Source organism: Oryctolagus cuniculus, chromosome 3 (genome assembly GCF_051225735.1).
Source record: "Oryctolagus cuniculus isolate XC-2025 breed Fujian yellow rabbit chromosome 3, ASM5122573v1, whole genome shotgun sequence".
NCBI lineage: Eukaryota > Metazoa > Chordata > Mammalia > Lagomorpha > Leporidae > Oryctolagus > Oryctolagus cuniculus.
In genome coordinates, this window is record NC_142869.1 from 156,884,123 (window position 1) to 156,901,949 (window position 17,827).

Sequence of the window (17,827 nt, forward strand, 5' to 3'; positions counted from 1 at the left end):
TCCATAGTATCTGGAGCTAGGGACTTTGAACAAGAGAGGAAAGTCCAGATGTCCCTGCATTTATGAAGCCATGTGCAATGCCACCTGCAGTGTGGTTCCCCTCTCTGTCAACTTCCCCATGCCTGCTGCCCAGCCTTGCGGAGTCCAATACTGCTCTCTTCCATGTATTTTTTAAAAGCGCAGATCCAAAGTGATGCTTTGGTTGAAATTCTAGTAGGACAACTTCTACTAGAAAATCTTCCCAAATTTATTTGAAAGTGTGTGAATTTTCCCATGTTCTTGATTACCCAGCTCGTGTACATGAAAATCCGTATTCCAGTCACAGAAAGTGTAATCATTACCCTAAATTCAGAAGTCACAGAAGAAAAATATTATACTAAGGAAATTTATTTCATTTTCTTGCTTTCAAGGAGTTACTTTTAAAGTAAAAAGAAATGTAATTTTAAAATATGAATGGGACAATGATGACACTCTTTCAGGTTGAGTAGCAATCAAATATCTGATTGCTTTTTTACTGGAAAGGAGAGATTCATAAATCAGTAGCATCAGAGCTATTGTACTGCATGTACAAGATAGAAAAGAAAAATCCCAAGGCCTGGCCTCTGGGGACCTGGGAATGGGTGTGAAGTAGGAAAGTATTTGTACCAATGGTGCAACATTGGGTTGTCTTTTAACCTCCCTGCTTCATTTTCCCTTTCTGTAAAATAGCTGTCTCATGGGTTAAATGAGTTTTGCATTCATTGTGCAAATATTTACTGGGTCCCTACCTCAGATATACAAGGCTTTGTGTTAAGCTCCTGCTATAGTTTGAATCTGTCCTGCAAAAGCTCCTGGTTGGACCCTTAATCCCCAGATTCATATGTTAATGGGATTTGGAGGCCTTTGGGAGGTAATTAGGATTAAATGAGGCCATGAAGGCATCAGTGGCTTTGTAAGAAGAGGAAGACAGACCTGAGCTGGTGCACTTGCCCTGGCTCTGCCATGCTGTGGTGCAGCAGAGGTCCTCCCTTCCTGGGGGCTGAGAAGATGTCCTCTCCATGTGCTTGGACTTCCCAGCCTCCAGAGAGCCATGCGCCAAATACAAATGCACTTCCCTTCTTTATATCCTTACCCAGTCTGTGGTATTCAGTGTTAGCAACGAAACAAAGACTGAGACATCTTCATGGTAAGAAGTAAGACAAAATCCCTGCCTTTGTGGGCCTCATTCTTTTTTATGTTTATTTATTTTACTTGAAAGGCAGAGAGAGAGAGAGAGAGAGAGAGAGAGATCTTGCATCCATTGGTTCACTCCCCAAATATCTGCAACAGCCAGGGCTGGGCCAGGCGAAGCCAGGAGCCTAGAACTCCAGCTGAGTCTCACACGGAGATGGCAAGGCCCCAGGTTTTGGAGGCATCATCTGCTGCCTTCTAGGGTGCATTGGCAGGAAGCTGGATGGGAAGTGCAAGAACTGGGACTGGAACTAACACTGCAGTACAGATTCAGGTGTCTCAAGCAGTGGCTTAACCCCTTTCACTCCAATGTCCATCCTTGGAGCTTGTTCTTACCTGGAATGATAGAAACAAATAAATGATTAATTATATGCACGTCAACAAATACAGATGATTACCTCTTCTGAATCTAGCTAAGAATGACACAAACAGGATGCACAAAAGTAACTGAATTGCTCACTTTATGGGCAGAAGGGAGAGCTCCTTAAGTAACAATCGAGCTGAATCATAATGTGATAAACTTTTTCAAGCCTACTCTGCTGCAGTGTAGGGAACGGATTGAAGACAATTGTGAATAGGGGAAGAAAAACCTACTACAAGGCTGTTAGTGAGACCAGAGGAGAATTGGACAGCCAGTGAGATGATAGGGTAAAGAAGGAGGGGTATAGATAGGTTTTGGAGGTAGAAACAAGAACAGGTGTTGGCATGAGAGAGAGGATAAACAAAGATGGCTCCAAGGTGACTGTTTAGCCATTTTATGGTCAGTGATGCCATTTACTGAGATAGATCAGATCGGGGAGTAAGAAGTCAAGAGAAGGAGTGAGAAAGAGCAATGGGAATTGAGCACTTGGAGATGCAGGTAGGTGCCTGATGCCACCTATTAAGGTTGAGTCTCTTCTTAGGCCCAATGCCCTGAATGAGGGCCCCACACAGAAAAATTGTCACCTGGGAGCTTGGCATTTTGTTTGCCATATTCTTTCCCTTCTCAATCCTGCACTCCACCCACGTATCCATATCACTTCTAAACCAGGAGAATGACTGCAGTTGTTTGCCCATCCTTGTGTGACCAGGGTATCCCCACATGCCCATGTCTAAGGACCCCTGGTGCAGGCAGAGGGGCCTTGTCCCAGCCATCAGAGAAGTTCCAGGGTAATTTTGAATAGATGGCGCCTCAAACCACAAATCTGATTCCTTGGAAGTCGGTGGGTTGTGATCATGTGTGATCTATTGAGAAGAAGATGCTTAGAAAAATGCCCACCCTCAAATGGGTTAAATATATTTAGCGACTGAGGTAGAAGCCAGAGTGACGTTGCATGGCAGGAACTCTAACAGAAGCAGCAAGCACTGGACTGTTTTATAAACACTGGAAACCAAAAAAAAAGGGGGGGGGAAACCCATGGGGTTTCTAGATCACCTTCTCCATATGAGAGGTTCAAAAAGAGAAGACAAAATTATCTTAAAAGTAAATTGAATCAGTTAGCTTTTGCATAGCAAGCCATCCTCAAACCTAGTGACTTGGAACAAACATTTGTTATTTCTTGTATTTCTGTTGGCCGGGAAGGATCTGCTGGTCATTCAGGTGGGGCTGGATGGTTTCATCTGACTTCAATCACATCCCTAGTTGTTGGCTGGGTGTTGGCTAGGGCTATGGGGATGATCTGGCCACGTGCAACTACCTAGGGAGGCCAGTGTTTCTCACACAGTGGTAGTGTCAGCATGTCCAAGGATGGAGAGAGAGCAAGCCCCCAAGGCCAAGTTCTTCTCTAGCCTTTGAGTTATGGATTGAATGCTTATCCTCTAAAAGATACTTGTTCATGTCCTAACCCCTCAGAACCTGTGAATTTGGACAGAGGGTTTTGACAAATGGAGTTGAGAATCTCAACATGAGATCATCCTGGATTACCATGGTGAGAACTAACACCAAGGATGAGGAAGTCAGAGGGAGATTTGACACACACAAAAGAGGAGACACACAGATGAGAAGGTCATTTTTTTTTAGGATGGAGACAGAGGTTACAATGTTACACCACAAAGCTATGAAATGCCATCAGCCACCAGGAACTGAAAGAGGCAAGGACTGTCCCCGGGAGCCTTAAGAGAAAACACAAGCCTCTTAATGACTCCTTGATTTTAGATTTTCAGCCTCCAGAGCTTGCAGTAATTTGTTACAGCAGTCCCAGGAAGCAAAAGCAGTTTGCATCAGATTTGCTAATCCCATTGATCACAAGAGCATCACATGCATAAGGCAAGATTCAAGCGGTGATGAAATAGACACCCCACCCCACCCCCACCCCCCCGTAGATGGGAGGAGCTGCAAAGATTACACTGCACAGGGTCAGGATACTGGGCTGGTGCGGAAAATTTTGGGCTTTTTTTTTTTTTTTTTTTTTTTTTCAGACTGACACTCTAATGAAACGAAAGATTTTCACATCAGGGCAGATTATCAGCAGCTTGGCCAGGATGGAATGTAAATGTGAGAAGAGGGAAGTGCCTAAATTATGGGCAATGAGCAAAGGTGGGAAGGTTATTTTGTCTGGTAGCCTCTCTGCTAGAGCAGAATGAGCTTTCTAAAGGTTCATTATGTGGGTGGGGAATCTTTTTTCTGCCAAGGACCATTTGGATATTTATAACATCTTTTGTGAGCCATATGAAATTATCAACTTCAAAATTTACCTGCTGTAGATTTATTGAATTTTGAGCCCCACCTGTGGTTGCCTTGGCAGGGCCAGGCCAAATGATCTCAAGGATCTCAAGTCCTACATGGCCTCTCGGCCAGATGTTTCCCACCTCAATAGTGCAGAAACAATAAGATTAAAACAAAACAAAACAAAAAACAAAACAAAAAAAAAAAAACAAAAAAAAAAACAAGAAAAGAAACAATAAGATTTCACAGTAAAGTATTAGGGGATATTAGGGAATTATATCTTCTTGCATGTTTAAGACTTTGTTTGACTATGGGACCAAAATCAGTTCAAGTAAAAGCAGTATTGAATATTAATCATTCTTAATTCATTCAGCTTAATTGTATTGCAAAATGTTTCATAGACACCAGGTATGCCCTGGGCAATGTGAAGGTGTCAACAGAGAAATATTGGTTGATTTTCAAAGATCTCTGCAATGGGGAAGAAATACCTATTTAGAAGTAACTCTAATACTGCAGAATGCAGCAATGCCTCATGGTTGCTGAGACAGGAGAGAATTATTCAGTCTGGGAAAAGTGAGGGAGTTCCACAAAATGGATTGTGTTTTAGCTGAGCTTAGAAGAATAAGTAGGGTGTCTTTGGAAATGGGGAAAAATGTGTACATTTGTTTTGTAAAGACCTCAGGGGACACACAGGTGGAATCATAGGTATGAACTCAGAAGCATGAGCTGCGTTATTTGGCTGGAGTTTGTATGTCTGTGGGAGAAGGGGACTCCTAGGATGTCCTGAAGGGGAGGAATAGGGAATGGAAGAGAAGAAAGCACAGGCTTTGTGGAGTGGGTGAAGCAAGGTAAGACATATTAGACTCGAGCCCCATGGGGCAATGGCTATAAACTGTAAACTGAGGGTCATTTTATTCCTCTGGTGTATTCTCATGTATGGCCTCATTGGAAACTTTTAAGAGCCCCGGGGAGATAGGGTGATATGTTTATACCTATTCGATGGATTAGGAAATGAGCCTTCATGGTTTAGTAGGAATGACAGAGCCAATAAATGTCAGCTGGAATTAGGACTCAGACCTCCAGGGAGCAAAATCTACTTCAGTTGTCACTTGACAACTTGTTGTGCTCAACAATGCTCTGCCCTCCCTCCATACAGCATGCTGACTGCTGAACAGAGAGCCCAGTGCTGGGGCAAGCAGGCGAAGTGCAAGTTTGTTCCCTATACTATTGAGTAGCGTGCTAACACATGCACTAATGAACTGTAAGCCCCTAAACAAATGGACTTGCTTCTACAAAAGCAAAGCTGAATATTTATAAAAGCATCAATACAGGAAACTTGCTTTGAAACATCCCCATTGTTTGGGCGAAAATTGTAAAGCTTAGAAAGAGTCTGCCCTGAGATTTTTTTTTTTTTTTTTTTGCAAGTTCCTCCTCTAATGGCATTTCAACCATTGCTTTGTGGGTGAGGTTTCTGTAAATTAGATTACTTGCACTTCCAATTAGTTCACCTATATGCAAATAAAGGGTTTTGGCTGTACATCAGAAGATTGATGAAGGAATTTTGAAAATGTATTTACTTTTTAAAATTTTATTTATTTATTTGAAAGGCAGAGTTACAAAAGTAGAGGCAGAGAGAGAGAGAGAGAGAGAGAGACCCTCCATTCCTGATTTATTCTCCAAATGGCTGCCACCAGCTGGAGCTTGGCCAATCCAAAGCCAGGAGCCAGGAGCTTCTTCCAGGTCTCCCACATGGGAGCAGGGGCCCAAGCACTTGGGCCATCTTCTTTTGCTTTCCTAGGCCATAACAGAGAGCTGGATCAGAAGTGGAGCCACTGGGACTCAAACTAACCTCCATGTGGGATGCCAGCACTGCAGGTAGCTTTACCTGTTACACCACAAAACTGGCCCAGAATTTTTTTTTTTTAATTTAAAAACATTTAAGGATTGCATGTATCAGTTTTTGAGTTCTCATAAAAATAATGCAGTTTGTAACAAAAAGGCTCAAAATTCTACTGTTTATGATGCTACCTGCCTCTGTGGTTATCAGGGACTTCTCCCTATCTGAGCAGGGAAATGCCTTGATTGGAAATTGGCTTTATAACGATGGCTCAGCAGCAAAGGAAAAGAAAGTGATTGGAAGTAGTGAAAGTCAGTGCTCAGCACGCGGTACAAAACATTGACTTCTGCCGGCGCCGCGGCTCAATAGGCTAATCCTCCACCTGCGGCGCCAGCACACCAGGTTCTAGTCCCGGTCCGGGCACTGGATTCTGTCCCGGTTGCTCCTCTTCCAGGCCAGCTCTCTGCCGTGGCCCAGGAGTGCAGTGGAGGATGGCCCAAGTGCTTGGGCCCTGCACCCCATGGGAGACCAGGAGAAGCACCTGGCTCCTGGCTTCGGATCAGCGCGGTGTGCCGGCCGCAGCGGCCATTGCGGGGTGAACCAACAGAAAAGGAAGACCTTTCTCTCTCTCTCTCTGTCTCTCACTGTCCACTCTACCTGTCAAAAAAAAAATTAAAAAAAATTGACTTGTGCTAGATAGTGTCATGTTTGACTAGATACTAAGCATGAGCTTTTAAATTAAGCATAATAATTAAGTGCCCATTTAAAATACCCCATGTAAAAAGATGGATTTTTGTTTAATGTGAGACAGGTATAAAGTAGCTGATAGGAGGGAGGTGTAAAAAAATAGCTGGGAGTGATAATAAATCTACTACAGATTCAATGGATTTTAACACCACAGCCACACATAAGTAAGGACAAGTTGTCCTATTGTTTCCTTTAGTGTACAAACAGACTCTATTTTGTATAGCAAAAATGTTTTCTTTTCTCTTGTGATTAATGATGATGCTTAATTAGACCTAAAATAGATGCCCTGCATAAAATATCCAGAATATAAATTGAAAATATTTTCCCTCTATCTTACTGATTTAAAAGCAGGTATATGAATTACGTGTGTTTCTGGTGAATACATCCCTGTTTGCACATTTTTTTAGTACTGCCTGTTAAAAATGCTCCTCTTACCTGTCACAAAGATTACCAGTTTTCAGTGTTATTTTCTCATTGTGACAATTAATAAAAGATGAAGTTTTCAAATAGGCTGTCAGCTCTTATTGGAAATGTAAGGAAACCTTGTGTTTTAACTTCAGTGGAAATAGTTGTGAACGATGGCATTCATATAAAGGAAATGCGCAGACGTACACATAGAGACTTCAATGATAAAGTCTTTACAACTTCAGCTTTGGCTCTTTACTGTTCAATCTTCTGCTGCTTTATATCCCACTGAGAAATTCCAGCAGGGCTAATGAAGAAAATCTTCGAGGCCTCTGAGAAGGCTGAATATAAGGCAATCAAAGTTCTTCCACTCAAAGCAAATAATTAAATTTTTATTCTATTCGCAGCCCTTTGTATTTCTGCACTGTGCTTCTGATCAATTCTGTCATACACTTGTGGGAGAATTTGTAATTTTCAGTGATGAAACTGCTTAAATCTCACCGAATCTGCATTCTGAACTTCCAAGTTTAATGTATGCTTTAAAGCTTAGGATTGTTAAGAACTACACATGAATAAAAAATTCCTGTCCTTGGAAGCATAAAACGTATTTAAATATTAAAGTTTTTGATCTAATACCAAGAAATGAGTAAAATGTATCCAAACTTAGGTTAGGCCAGTTCAGTTTTTCCGTGGTTACCCTTAAGCAGGACAATTTTCGATGAGCTATAACAAATTATCTGAATATTTATATTTTTTAATCATTTGATTGAAAACAATTTTTTTTCTTAATCCAGGCAATTTGAATTAAGTTACAAAAAAGTTCGTAGTTTTTCCAAAATGTAATTAGGCTACATAAATACTCAAGTGGTTGAATTGATATTTTAGATGTGTGGTTATAAAGGCATGTGCCTGAGAGTTTCAAACACATTTTCCAGAAAGTAAAAACACAGATGATTCATTCGACTGTGTTTCAGGATCCATCTGTATTCCTGGTCTTGTACAGTCAAAGGCATGGGCAGCAGTACCGACTTCAGCCCTCACATTCGTGACCTCCTGGCCCTGTAACCATAGGCACAAACCTGCCTTCTCAGCTCCCAGTTTCTGTATCTGTAGAGTGGGGATAACGAGTAATCATCTTCATAGCATCGCTATGAACACAAAGAGCGTCCATGCTAAATGTACTGCCCGTCACGTAGTGTCAGCTTGGCTAAGGGTAGTGATTATTAAATACAACAGAGAATGACGTTCAAATACCACACCATACACCAAAAATGAAAAATTCCATCACTACTTAGGGTGTAATTTAGTAATTTTACCCTTTCTCATATCCTTTTTCCTCCATTTTTAAATATCTGATTTTCTTCCTGAATCGGATCCATTTAAAACGTGAAGGCGACTCCTTCCAGAGTCCAGAATGCCCACTTACAGGTTGTCTTCTGCCACACCGAAGGCTATGATCCCCCATTGTGGTGTCATGTGCCCTTGGAGCACTCATGGGGACCCTGCAGGGGGTTCACGGGGGCACAGCCGCTTTCAAGAGACTCAATGCCCAGAACATGACCTTTTGTGTTATTTCCAAAAGATTTCTCAAAGACACCTCTGAAGCAAGTTCTCCTTTCCCATCCCTCAGACAAACACCCTGTGCTCTTCAAAAGAAAGACCTAGCATTCATTTGCCCCTGATGATAATTGCTCCAGGGATAAAAAGATGCATATAGAGAGATAAGTTTAAATACGTTATGGTGTCCATTAGACAAATTGAAGGTTACAAATCCTTCACAACTGAGGTCATTTTCAGTTCGTTTTTAACACAATTGAACATTTCGTGATAAATCATTGTGATGTTTTTTCATCTATCTTGGAAGGAGTTCAAAGAATTAAGCCGTGTTGCTCTAAATAAATTCTTCCATACACATCTATGTATTAATGTGGACACATTTTATCTGTGCTTATGTTAAGAATAATATTAATACTGTTGCTGGGTCTGTCTCATTCTAGCAAGAAATTAATATTTTTTCAGTGGATATATGGACTAGTTAAATAAAAAGAAATCATATTCATTTGAGAGGTGTACTTCTAAAGTAATTTTACTTTTTTATTTTAGAAATTATTTAATAAAATGTATATTTTTATTATCTTTGACAAATGGTGATGACCAAAGTTGTGTCATAACTCTTTAGAACATTTTCTTACTAAAACTTAGAGACATGGAGTCACTAAAACTTTGAAAAATTTATGAACACATTTTTCTTATTGAGAATTATAGGGCAATCAAAAAAGGTTTCATATATAAAATGCATTATATTGGAATGAAATTCTGAGATAGTTGGATGACTTCAGATGCATTTTAAGAGTTCTGCAAGAAACTGGGAGATATATTGGTTAGGTCAAGTCTGACAGTGCTCTGCGGAGTCTGAGCGAGGCAGTGTAATATCCATCCCAAATAGCAGGCTTACATTCCAGCTGCATTCAATATGGGTGGATTTCAGTGGTCCCATTTCTTCCTTTAATTTGACCAAAGAAAACAGAATCTTGGATTTTGTATATTTAATTGAATGCCCTCGGCTCTACTGATAAATAAACTTGAGTCTGAGCTCTTATTAGTTATATGAGAGGGGTGGTCTTGAAAAAGTACTTGGAAAACACATATTTTGAAAAACTTATGCATCGATTTCATTTTTTGCACAAAAATAAACTTTAATTCTGTTTTCCGTGAACATTTTGAAGTACTCTCCCACCCCACCATGTATTTCTTTAAATACTGACTGTAACCTGAAGCTTTCAAGACTTGTGTCCATCATTAACTTGCCCTCTCTTCTGGATCATTCGTGCTTGCATTCAAGCTTCTTCTGTGTTATTTCATATCCTACACAAAGAGATAATAAGTTTAAGGATATAAGAATGATTAAGGACAAATCAGAGCCTAGGAGGCGATGGCATGGGGATAGAGAAATTTTCCACTATGTGCAGGAACTAAGAAACAGAGCAAGGGGCGGATCGTTCTGTTGTTGTTCTGCTTTGTTTTGCGAATTTTCTATTAAAGAAATGATCCTTTCGAATTTGATGATCCAAAATTAGCCCATGGTTAGACTACTATTATAGTTAGAGACAGTGCAACTGTGAAAACGGCAACATGAATTGGACAGGTGTTTGGTGTAGTGGTTATGCTACTGCCTGGGACACCCACGTTCTATTCCAAGCTCCTCTTCTGACTCCAGCTTCCTGCTAACATGCACCTGAGAGGCAGCAGGTGACAGCTCAAGTGGTAGAGTCCCTGCCACACATGTGAGAGACCTAGATTGGCACCCCAGCTCCGAGCTCAGCCTGGCCCCGCCCTAGCTGTTGCAGCCATTTGGGGAGTGAACCAGTGGCTGTGAGATCTCTCTCTCTCTCTCTCTCTCTCCTTGTGCTTTTCAGATAAACACAATAGATAAATAAAATTATTTTTAAAATTCTAATTGTGGCAATATAAACATAGCATAAAGCATGCCATCTTAACTATTTTAAATGGATATCCTAGTAGTGTTAAGTATATTCACAATGCTGCACAACAAATCTCCAGAACTTTTTGCACAGCTGAAATTATATATTCATTAAAGAACCACTCCTCATTTGCCCTCTAGCCCCTGACCATCTTCTTTCTGTTTCTATGCATTTGATTACTCCAGATATCTCATGTAAGTGGAATCATCAATATCTTTTGTGACTAAGTTATTTTACTTAGCATAGTGTCTTCTATGTTCATCCATGGTGTAACATATATCAGACTATCTGTCCTTTTTAATGCTGAATAATATTCATTGCACATGCAGACCCCAGTTTGTTTATCTCTTGGTCCTTGATGTATACTTGGGTTGCTCCATCTTTTGGTTATTCTGAATTTGCTACTATGAACATGAGTGTGCAGATATCTCTCTCTGAGAGCCTGCTTTGCATTCTTTCAGCTGTCTACCCAGAAGTGGAATTGCTGGATCTTATGGTGATTCTATTTTCAAATTTTTGAGGAATCATCAAACTGTTTTCTAAGGAGCTGCACCATTTTACATTTCTACCAGCAGAGGGTTCTACTTTCTTTATATTCTTGCCAATACATGTTGTTTTCTGTTCTTTTTTTTTCTTTAAATATTATGATAGCTATCCTAATCAGTATGAAGTAATATCTCACTGGTTTTAATTTGCATTTTCCTAATACTCAGTGTTACTTATAGGACTATTAGTGCACAATGATTTTTAAGTACCAATATTGAAGATGAAAATTTCCCTTTTACACAATAACATTGAGAGAAATCCTGGTAAACTTTAGTAAGGTGCAATGCTATTATTACACACTACCCAAAGTTTAAAATATTGAAATATTAGTGTTCTGCTACAGTTTCCCAGTTAGTCAAAAACATTACTTTACACACAAAAAACACACTAATATTGATGAACATTTATTCCCTTGCCATAATTCTTAGATTAATTGTAAGCTTCTATTTTTCAAGGGTTTCATTACAAGTCACCAGGAAAAAAAAAAAAATCTCTTCTCTCTCCCTGGAGATGAAAGTGAGAGATAAACAGGCTGTTGGTCCTAATGAGGAAAACTGTGTTACCCAGAAGCTGTGGGAAGCTGGTTCTCTTGTCATCAAGCTCTTTGTGGTTTCTGTTGTGTCATAGTTAAGATTAGTTATTCAACTGTATTTACTGAAGTTAATTCTACTTTAGGCACTGGAAACCCAAAGATAAAATGGGACCGTTTTTGACCTGGAAACTCCTACAATCGAGTAGTGAGAGCAAACAAGAAAGCCAGCAAGTTAACCCAGGACAAATAACCTGTGCTGACACTGGGAGTAATTTGCTCAAGGTCTTATAGGAAGATAGAGAGAAATAAGGAAGGAGAACCCAGAATGCCGCATGGGAGGACTTGTGAAACTCAAGGCGGGCAATGAGGTGAATAATAACACATTGAGGGTATTTTCAGAGATCAAAGGCATAATTCAAGTTGTCTATACTTTTATATACATCTTCAGTTCTCCTTCCAGTTTTAATTGATAATTTTGGGCTACCTATTTGTATCTTAATAAACTGGTTGAATGGATCAAAGTAAAAATATAAATACCTTACTTATTATTTCTTGAGTTTTACACCACCACAAAAAAATGGTGATGCCTTCCTTGCCTGGTTTGCAACTGTAATTTTATAAGGTAATGCTTTAAATGTACTAAGATTTTATTTCATTTTTACACTGAAGAGAGAAAATTTATAGTTCCTAAAATAGTTTCATGTTATGTTAACAATTTAAAATGTTCTTTACTCATTTTATCTTGTCAAGGCAATGATTTTCTTCATAACTTACATTCTTTTTATGTATTTAAGTAATATATTTTAAAAATATTCTTTATTAGTTATTCTCACCAATATGCATTTTATTATGGGAATTTGGGTTCAACAACCCCTTTAACTGAACTCTGGGCATGGCCATGGAGTTGTCTTGTTTTATTCTTGTTTTTTTTTGCTTTGGTTTAAGGTTTTATTTTATTAGGTCAATTTAGGTTCCCTGAACTTGTCTTGTTTTAGTTGATAAAAAAATAAAGGCAGTGAACATGACCGAATAGTGTTGTGCTAGGTGGGGACTTCAAGTTCATTGTCTCATTTAATCCCAATAATCCTCCTTAAGGGAAGCATTGTTAGTGGTGCCACAAGTTCTCTTGTTGAACCTGGGATCTTCAGTCCACAGAGTGTACCGTGTAACCACTGGGTCATGCAGTGTGTTCTGAGTTTCATTAAAAGTTGTACTGAATGGCATGCCATATTCCATGCTCACTATTAGCATCAAAAATTAAGAAATAATCATTTCTACATTAGGAGAATAAATACAACCCCAAGACATTAAATCACTAAGTGTTCTTCCCCTGGAAGATATCATCTCACAAGCAATCCTACATGTCTTATGTACTACACAGACCTTTTCCAACTTCAAGTATTGTTAGCCTCAACCTCTGTGATATTCAGGAAACACTAGGAAAACACGGTCATATCACAACTAACCTTTTCTACATAATATGGTGAACTAAGTGAAATATGATGTTTATTTTCCTTATAAAAAGCATGTTATTCTATTTTGACTCAGGGGCATATTAACATTTTTAGTGTTGGCATTAATTTGTTTTCTTTTCATTATATAATTATTCCATTCATTTTCCTTAGTAAAATGGAAAAACATCCACACTGCCAGATGCTCTGAATGTGTTTTTGGGGTCTTCCTATGTCATCGCATTAGATTTTTGTTTTCCTGCTGGTAAACGTTGATGAATTCAGTATTTGTTTGCCTTGGGAATTTTGCCTGTGCGTGTTAAGGATACATTTACTATTTTCCTCAGGTGATCTGTGCCAATATTTGTCCTTCATGATCGCAGCAACAAAAGTTTTTCTCTTTGAAATCATACACAGCTCAGATAGACTTAGTCTGTTCTTCCAAAAACATTAATAGAATACCTGATGCATGTTTCTTCAACAAATATTTTTTGTTCTTCATCTTTGAAAGAATGAAGTTCATGAATCAATGTGAGATCTCTTTTATCCTTCTTTGAAATGTTGACTTGAACTTTGGTGCTAAGCCTCTTCAAGAGGTACTTTGGTTTTATGATTGTTTAAATATATAAGCAAATAAAAATAGTTATTTGTGAAGCTAACTATAATGATCCTAAGAAGCATAGATGAATCTTAGCTTAACCTTTCCTTTGTTATATTGCCCATGTTCTCTACCCACAAGAAGTCTTTAAAATGTTAGCAGGACACTGGTTCTCAGATTCTTCTCTAGTTGGGTAGAGCTTCTGCAGAAAAACAGGTTGAAAAAGCACCATTGACACAGTCATTTTTATTACAATATTTGCTGAAAAGTGTTAATAAAAAGTGAGATTTAAATGTCTCTCGGTTTCAAACACATTTTCTACTAATTTGGCTTCACAACTCTCTTTCAGTGTTCACCCCAATGTAAAGAGGTGAGTGGCTAGTGCAAGCTCACTACTTTAGTGGGGTCACAAATTAAAGTGGGGAACCTTGATCACAGCCTTGTTATGTAAGTTCCAGTGCACTTTCCAAGATGAGATGCTGTGAAATGAGGCAAACAAGCTGAAGAAAGCACCTCTTAAGTAATTTAAGTTATAAGATATATAAGCCTTAGCTTATCAAGCATTTCTATTTTTTTAATGTACCCAGGAGAGATAAACTAAAGGAATCCTTCTAACTGATTATCTCAAAAGGGCTAGAAAGACAAACTGAGCCTATTGTTTGAACATCTACATCTTTTATTTTGTTCACAGCTGCAAACATTTTTTGAGACATTCCTGAGGGCCAGTTCCCCTCTGCAGGCTTTTGATAACATGAAGGAAGTAATTACCAAACTGTTGCTGGCAGCTGAAGTGTTCAGTGAAGCATCTACTCTGGGACCAAAGACCTTCAATAGGTAAACACATTTTAAATTATAAATGAAAAAAAAAACCGATGTGCTAGAAATTGTTAATGAAAACATTTCTTGATTGTTATAAGTAGGTGGTACCTGGAAAATTTTGTAACATACAAGTATAATCTTCTACATATGTGTGGCCTCACTTACAGGTCCTAAAACTTCAGAGCATGTTACAGATTTGTTAGTATCTAAATAGTAGTGACAAGACATAATGCACATTTTTAAATTAAACTTTTTAAAGGTTAATTTGTTTATTTAAAAGGCAGAGTGACAGAGAAAAGACAGAGAGGTCTTCCATCCACTGGTTCACCCCTCAGATGTCCACAACTGCCAGTGCCATTCCAAAGCCAGGAGCGAGGAACTCCAGCCTGGTCTCCAATGAGGGTGGCAGGGGCGCAAGCATTGGGCCATCTTCTGCTGTTTCCCCAGATGCATTTGCAGGGAGCTGGATCAGAAGCAGAGCAGCGGGAACTTGCACTGGTGCTCATATAGTAGACCAGCGTCACAGATGGTGACTTACAAACTACACCACAATGCTGGCCCCTAAATTAATTTTTAAATTGCAGTGGCATTTCAACCACAGCTACTTCTATCGCAATGTTAACCAGGTGTAATTTCACTTACACGTTATAGAGTTTATTGTAGGATTTCCCACTGAGTTGCAAATACACAGAAGGAAACAAAGTCTTTTACTAACAAAATTCAATCATTGGTATCTCCAGATCGCAACCTACTTGAATATAATGTATTGCCTTTGTTCTAAGGAAATGTTGTATCTAGCATGTCAAAAAGAAGAAAGAAAGGGGAGGGGGAGAGAGGGAGAGAGGGAATGAGGCATAGAAAGGGAAGGGAAGGGGAGGGGAGAGGAGAGGATGGGAGGAGAGGTGAAGGGCATAGAAGGGAAAGGAAAGGAAGGGAAGAGAGAAAGAAGGAGAGGAAAAGGCAGGTGTTTGACAGAATGGTTAAAACTCTTGTTTGGGACACTGCTTCTCATGTTGGATGCCTGGATGCCGGGTGTCTAGTCTCAGCTTTGCTCCCAATTCCAGTTTCCTAATAGTGCCCCGCCTTGGGGGGTGGGCAGAAAGTGATGGCTCAGGTAGTTGGATCCCTGCCCTCAAGTAGTGATCCCTCAAGTACTTGGAAAACCTGGATTGAGTTCCCAGTTCCCAGCTTAGGCTTGGCCTAGCTCCAGTGGCTGCAGACATTTGGGCGGTGAACCAGGTGGTAACTCTCTGTCACTCCACCTCTACCCCTTTTCTGTCTCTCAAATAAAAAAAAATAATTAAAGAATTTTATCATACTTATGTGGATAATAGTCTACATATAGGAGTAGGAAAGTTTCATTCTCCATATTTAAGTTTTTTTTAAGATTTATATATTTATTTGAAAGGCAGAGCATACTGCATTTTACTCTTAGCTTGTGCTTTTATTTCAGATGCAGATTATGCTTTCAACTCTTAACTGTTGACATCGGGTATGACAGTTTCAGGCACCCTCTGGTACTCCAGGTGAGTTGGCAAAGGCTTCATGATTACTGCCAGCATCTGCCTTTTGGTCAAGGATCTGTGTGTGTGTGTGTGTGTGTGTGCTGTTTTCATTCATAATGACCAATCAAGAAATAAGAGTTTGCATCAAAGTTACTACAAACTTACATGAAGCACTTTCAAAAAGTTTATGGAAAACAATTTAAAAGTAAGTTCATTTTCATGTAAAAGATTTGAAATACTGCATACATTTTCTTAGTATGCCTTTTCCATGAACCTTAAAAAGGTTAAAAGACTCCATATATTTCCCAAAGTTCAGAGAATTAAGTAATATATGGAAACCTATGATTTCCAATCACATTATGTGTCTCTGGAGAGCAAAGATGAATTTTCTATGGTTCACCACTGTCTATGAAATAAATGTTGTATAAAATCAAGTATGTGTCAATGGAGAAAAGCAGGCATGCAATAATAGAAGATAGCAGATGACCAGTGTAATCATATGGTATTATAAAAAAGGTAGCTTTTTAATTCTTTATGTGCAAGCATTTAGCTTAAAATTGATCTGTATCTTCACTTAAAAGCCATGACAATTTTTGAATTTTTTTCTAGCATAAATGTGTAAATTAAGGAGTGTTTTTTGTACACCAATTATTTTCCTTTCTCCTAAATTAAATAAACTCTCACACCATCTCTCCAAACTACTTTTCTTGTAAAAGAGCCCTTCATGGCAAGAAGATAAAAAACAATTGACTGAACTGGTCTTTAAAAAGCTTATCTTGGGATATGGAGTAGGAAGAAAGGAAGACGAACAAAATAAATTTATGTGTAATTGGTATTCAACTTTATATAACATTTACTCTTTTTTCAAACTATTATACATGGAAATCGACAATATAATATATGGTCCAGGCATTTTATTCACTAGTAGTAAGATTTATCCATAAAATTTTGAGAATTTATGAACTGACTTTTTTAATGATCATTTGTTTATTATTTTGAATATGTGTATAATAGTTTATATTATATACTTTTAGATTTATACTCCAGAAAAATTGTCATGTTCTTGAATTATCATCCATGAACACAAATCCTGCAACTATAAAGAGTTTCAAGATAAACTAATGCAACTGTATAGTACATTATTACACTTGAAAGAATTGTGTCTTCAAAAGAACATTACTCACATTCATAAAACTGTTTACCTCCAAAAGGACCACTAGATGTCAGTTCTGATCTACAGTCCTACAGGAAATAAATCATGTCTTAGAAGTAAGTCTGCTGTATTCTAAGTAAACCAGTGAACACTACTTGTGCTTTTAATCTTCTAAAGGTGCATGAACATTTAAATTTTCAAGATGATGATAGTGTGGAACTTGAGGACCAAAACACAGAAGAATTCCTTCTAAAGGATACTTTCAATTTTCTCTTCCCCAATGAATCTTCGCTTTCTGCATTTTCTGAGATATTTCAGAAACTTTATAGATCAGGTATATTTAAGGTAAGTACATATTTGTTCACTGATAAATTTTTTAGTCACTCCATTGAAGGTGTCATTTTCTTTATTGTGCAATGAAGCAGTTTGATAATTCATTTGAAATTATTTTTTCTTACCTAAAGACTATTATTATTTTTTATGTCAACCAAGGACATGACTGTCTATTTATGATAACATTTTAGGTTAAAACATGAAGTACTTTCAAGAAGTAAAGCAGTTCATAATTCCTAAGGAATGTCTGTATATATTACACATTATACATGTTTTATCTAAAGGGATTTTTTAAAGAATTTATTTATTTATTTGAAAGTCAGAGTTACATAGAGAGAAGGAGAGGCGGCGGGGGGGGGGGTCTTCCATCTGCTGGTTCACTCCCTAATTGGCCGCAGTGGCCAAAGCTGCACCAATCCGAAGCCAGGAGCCAGGAGCTTCTTCTGGGTCTCCCACGTGGGTGCAGGGGCCCTAGGATTTGTGTCATCTTCCACTGCTCTCCTAGGCCATAGTAGAGAGCTGGATCAGAAGTGGAGCAGCAGGGACTTGAACCGGTGCCCATATGC

The 17,827-nt window shown here is 38.7% G+C and overlaps 1 protein-coding gene across 7 annotated transcripts in view; it reads left to right on the forward strand.

Moving 5' to 3' along the window:
• Nucleotides 1-17,827, forward strand: part of CPED1 (cadherin like and PC-esterase domain containing 1) — a 587,225-nt gene that overhangs the window by 140,625 nt on the left and 428,773 nt on the right. For all 7 annotated transcript variants that reach the window (XR_016231749.1, XM_089329475.1, XM_008258284.5 and 4 more), the window contains exons 7-9: nucleotides 14,143-14,285; nucleotides 15,724-15,796; nucleotides 17,106-17,273. Coding sequence is in view for 6 of the 7 variants with exons in the window: in XM_089329475.1 (XP_089185601.1) it covers nucleotides 14,143-14,285; nucleotides 15,724-15,796; nucleotides 17,106-17,273 (384 nt within the window). In the remaining variant the exon portion in view is untranslated. The remainder of the gene's footprint in view (nucleotides 1-14,142; nucleotides 14,286-15,723; nucleotides 15,797-17,105; nucleotides 17,274-17,827) is intronic.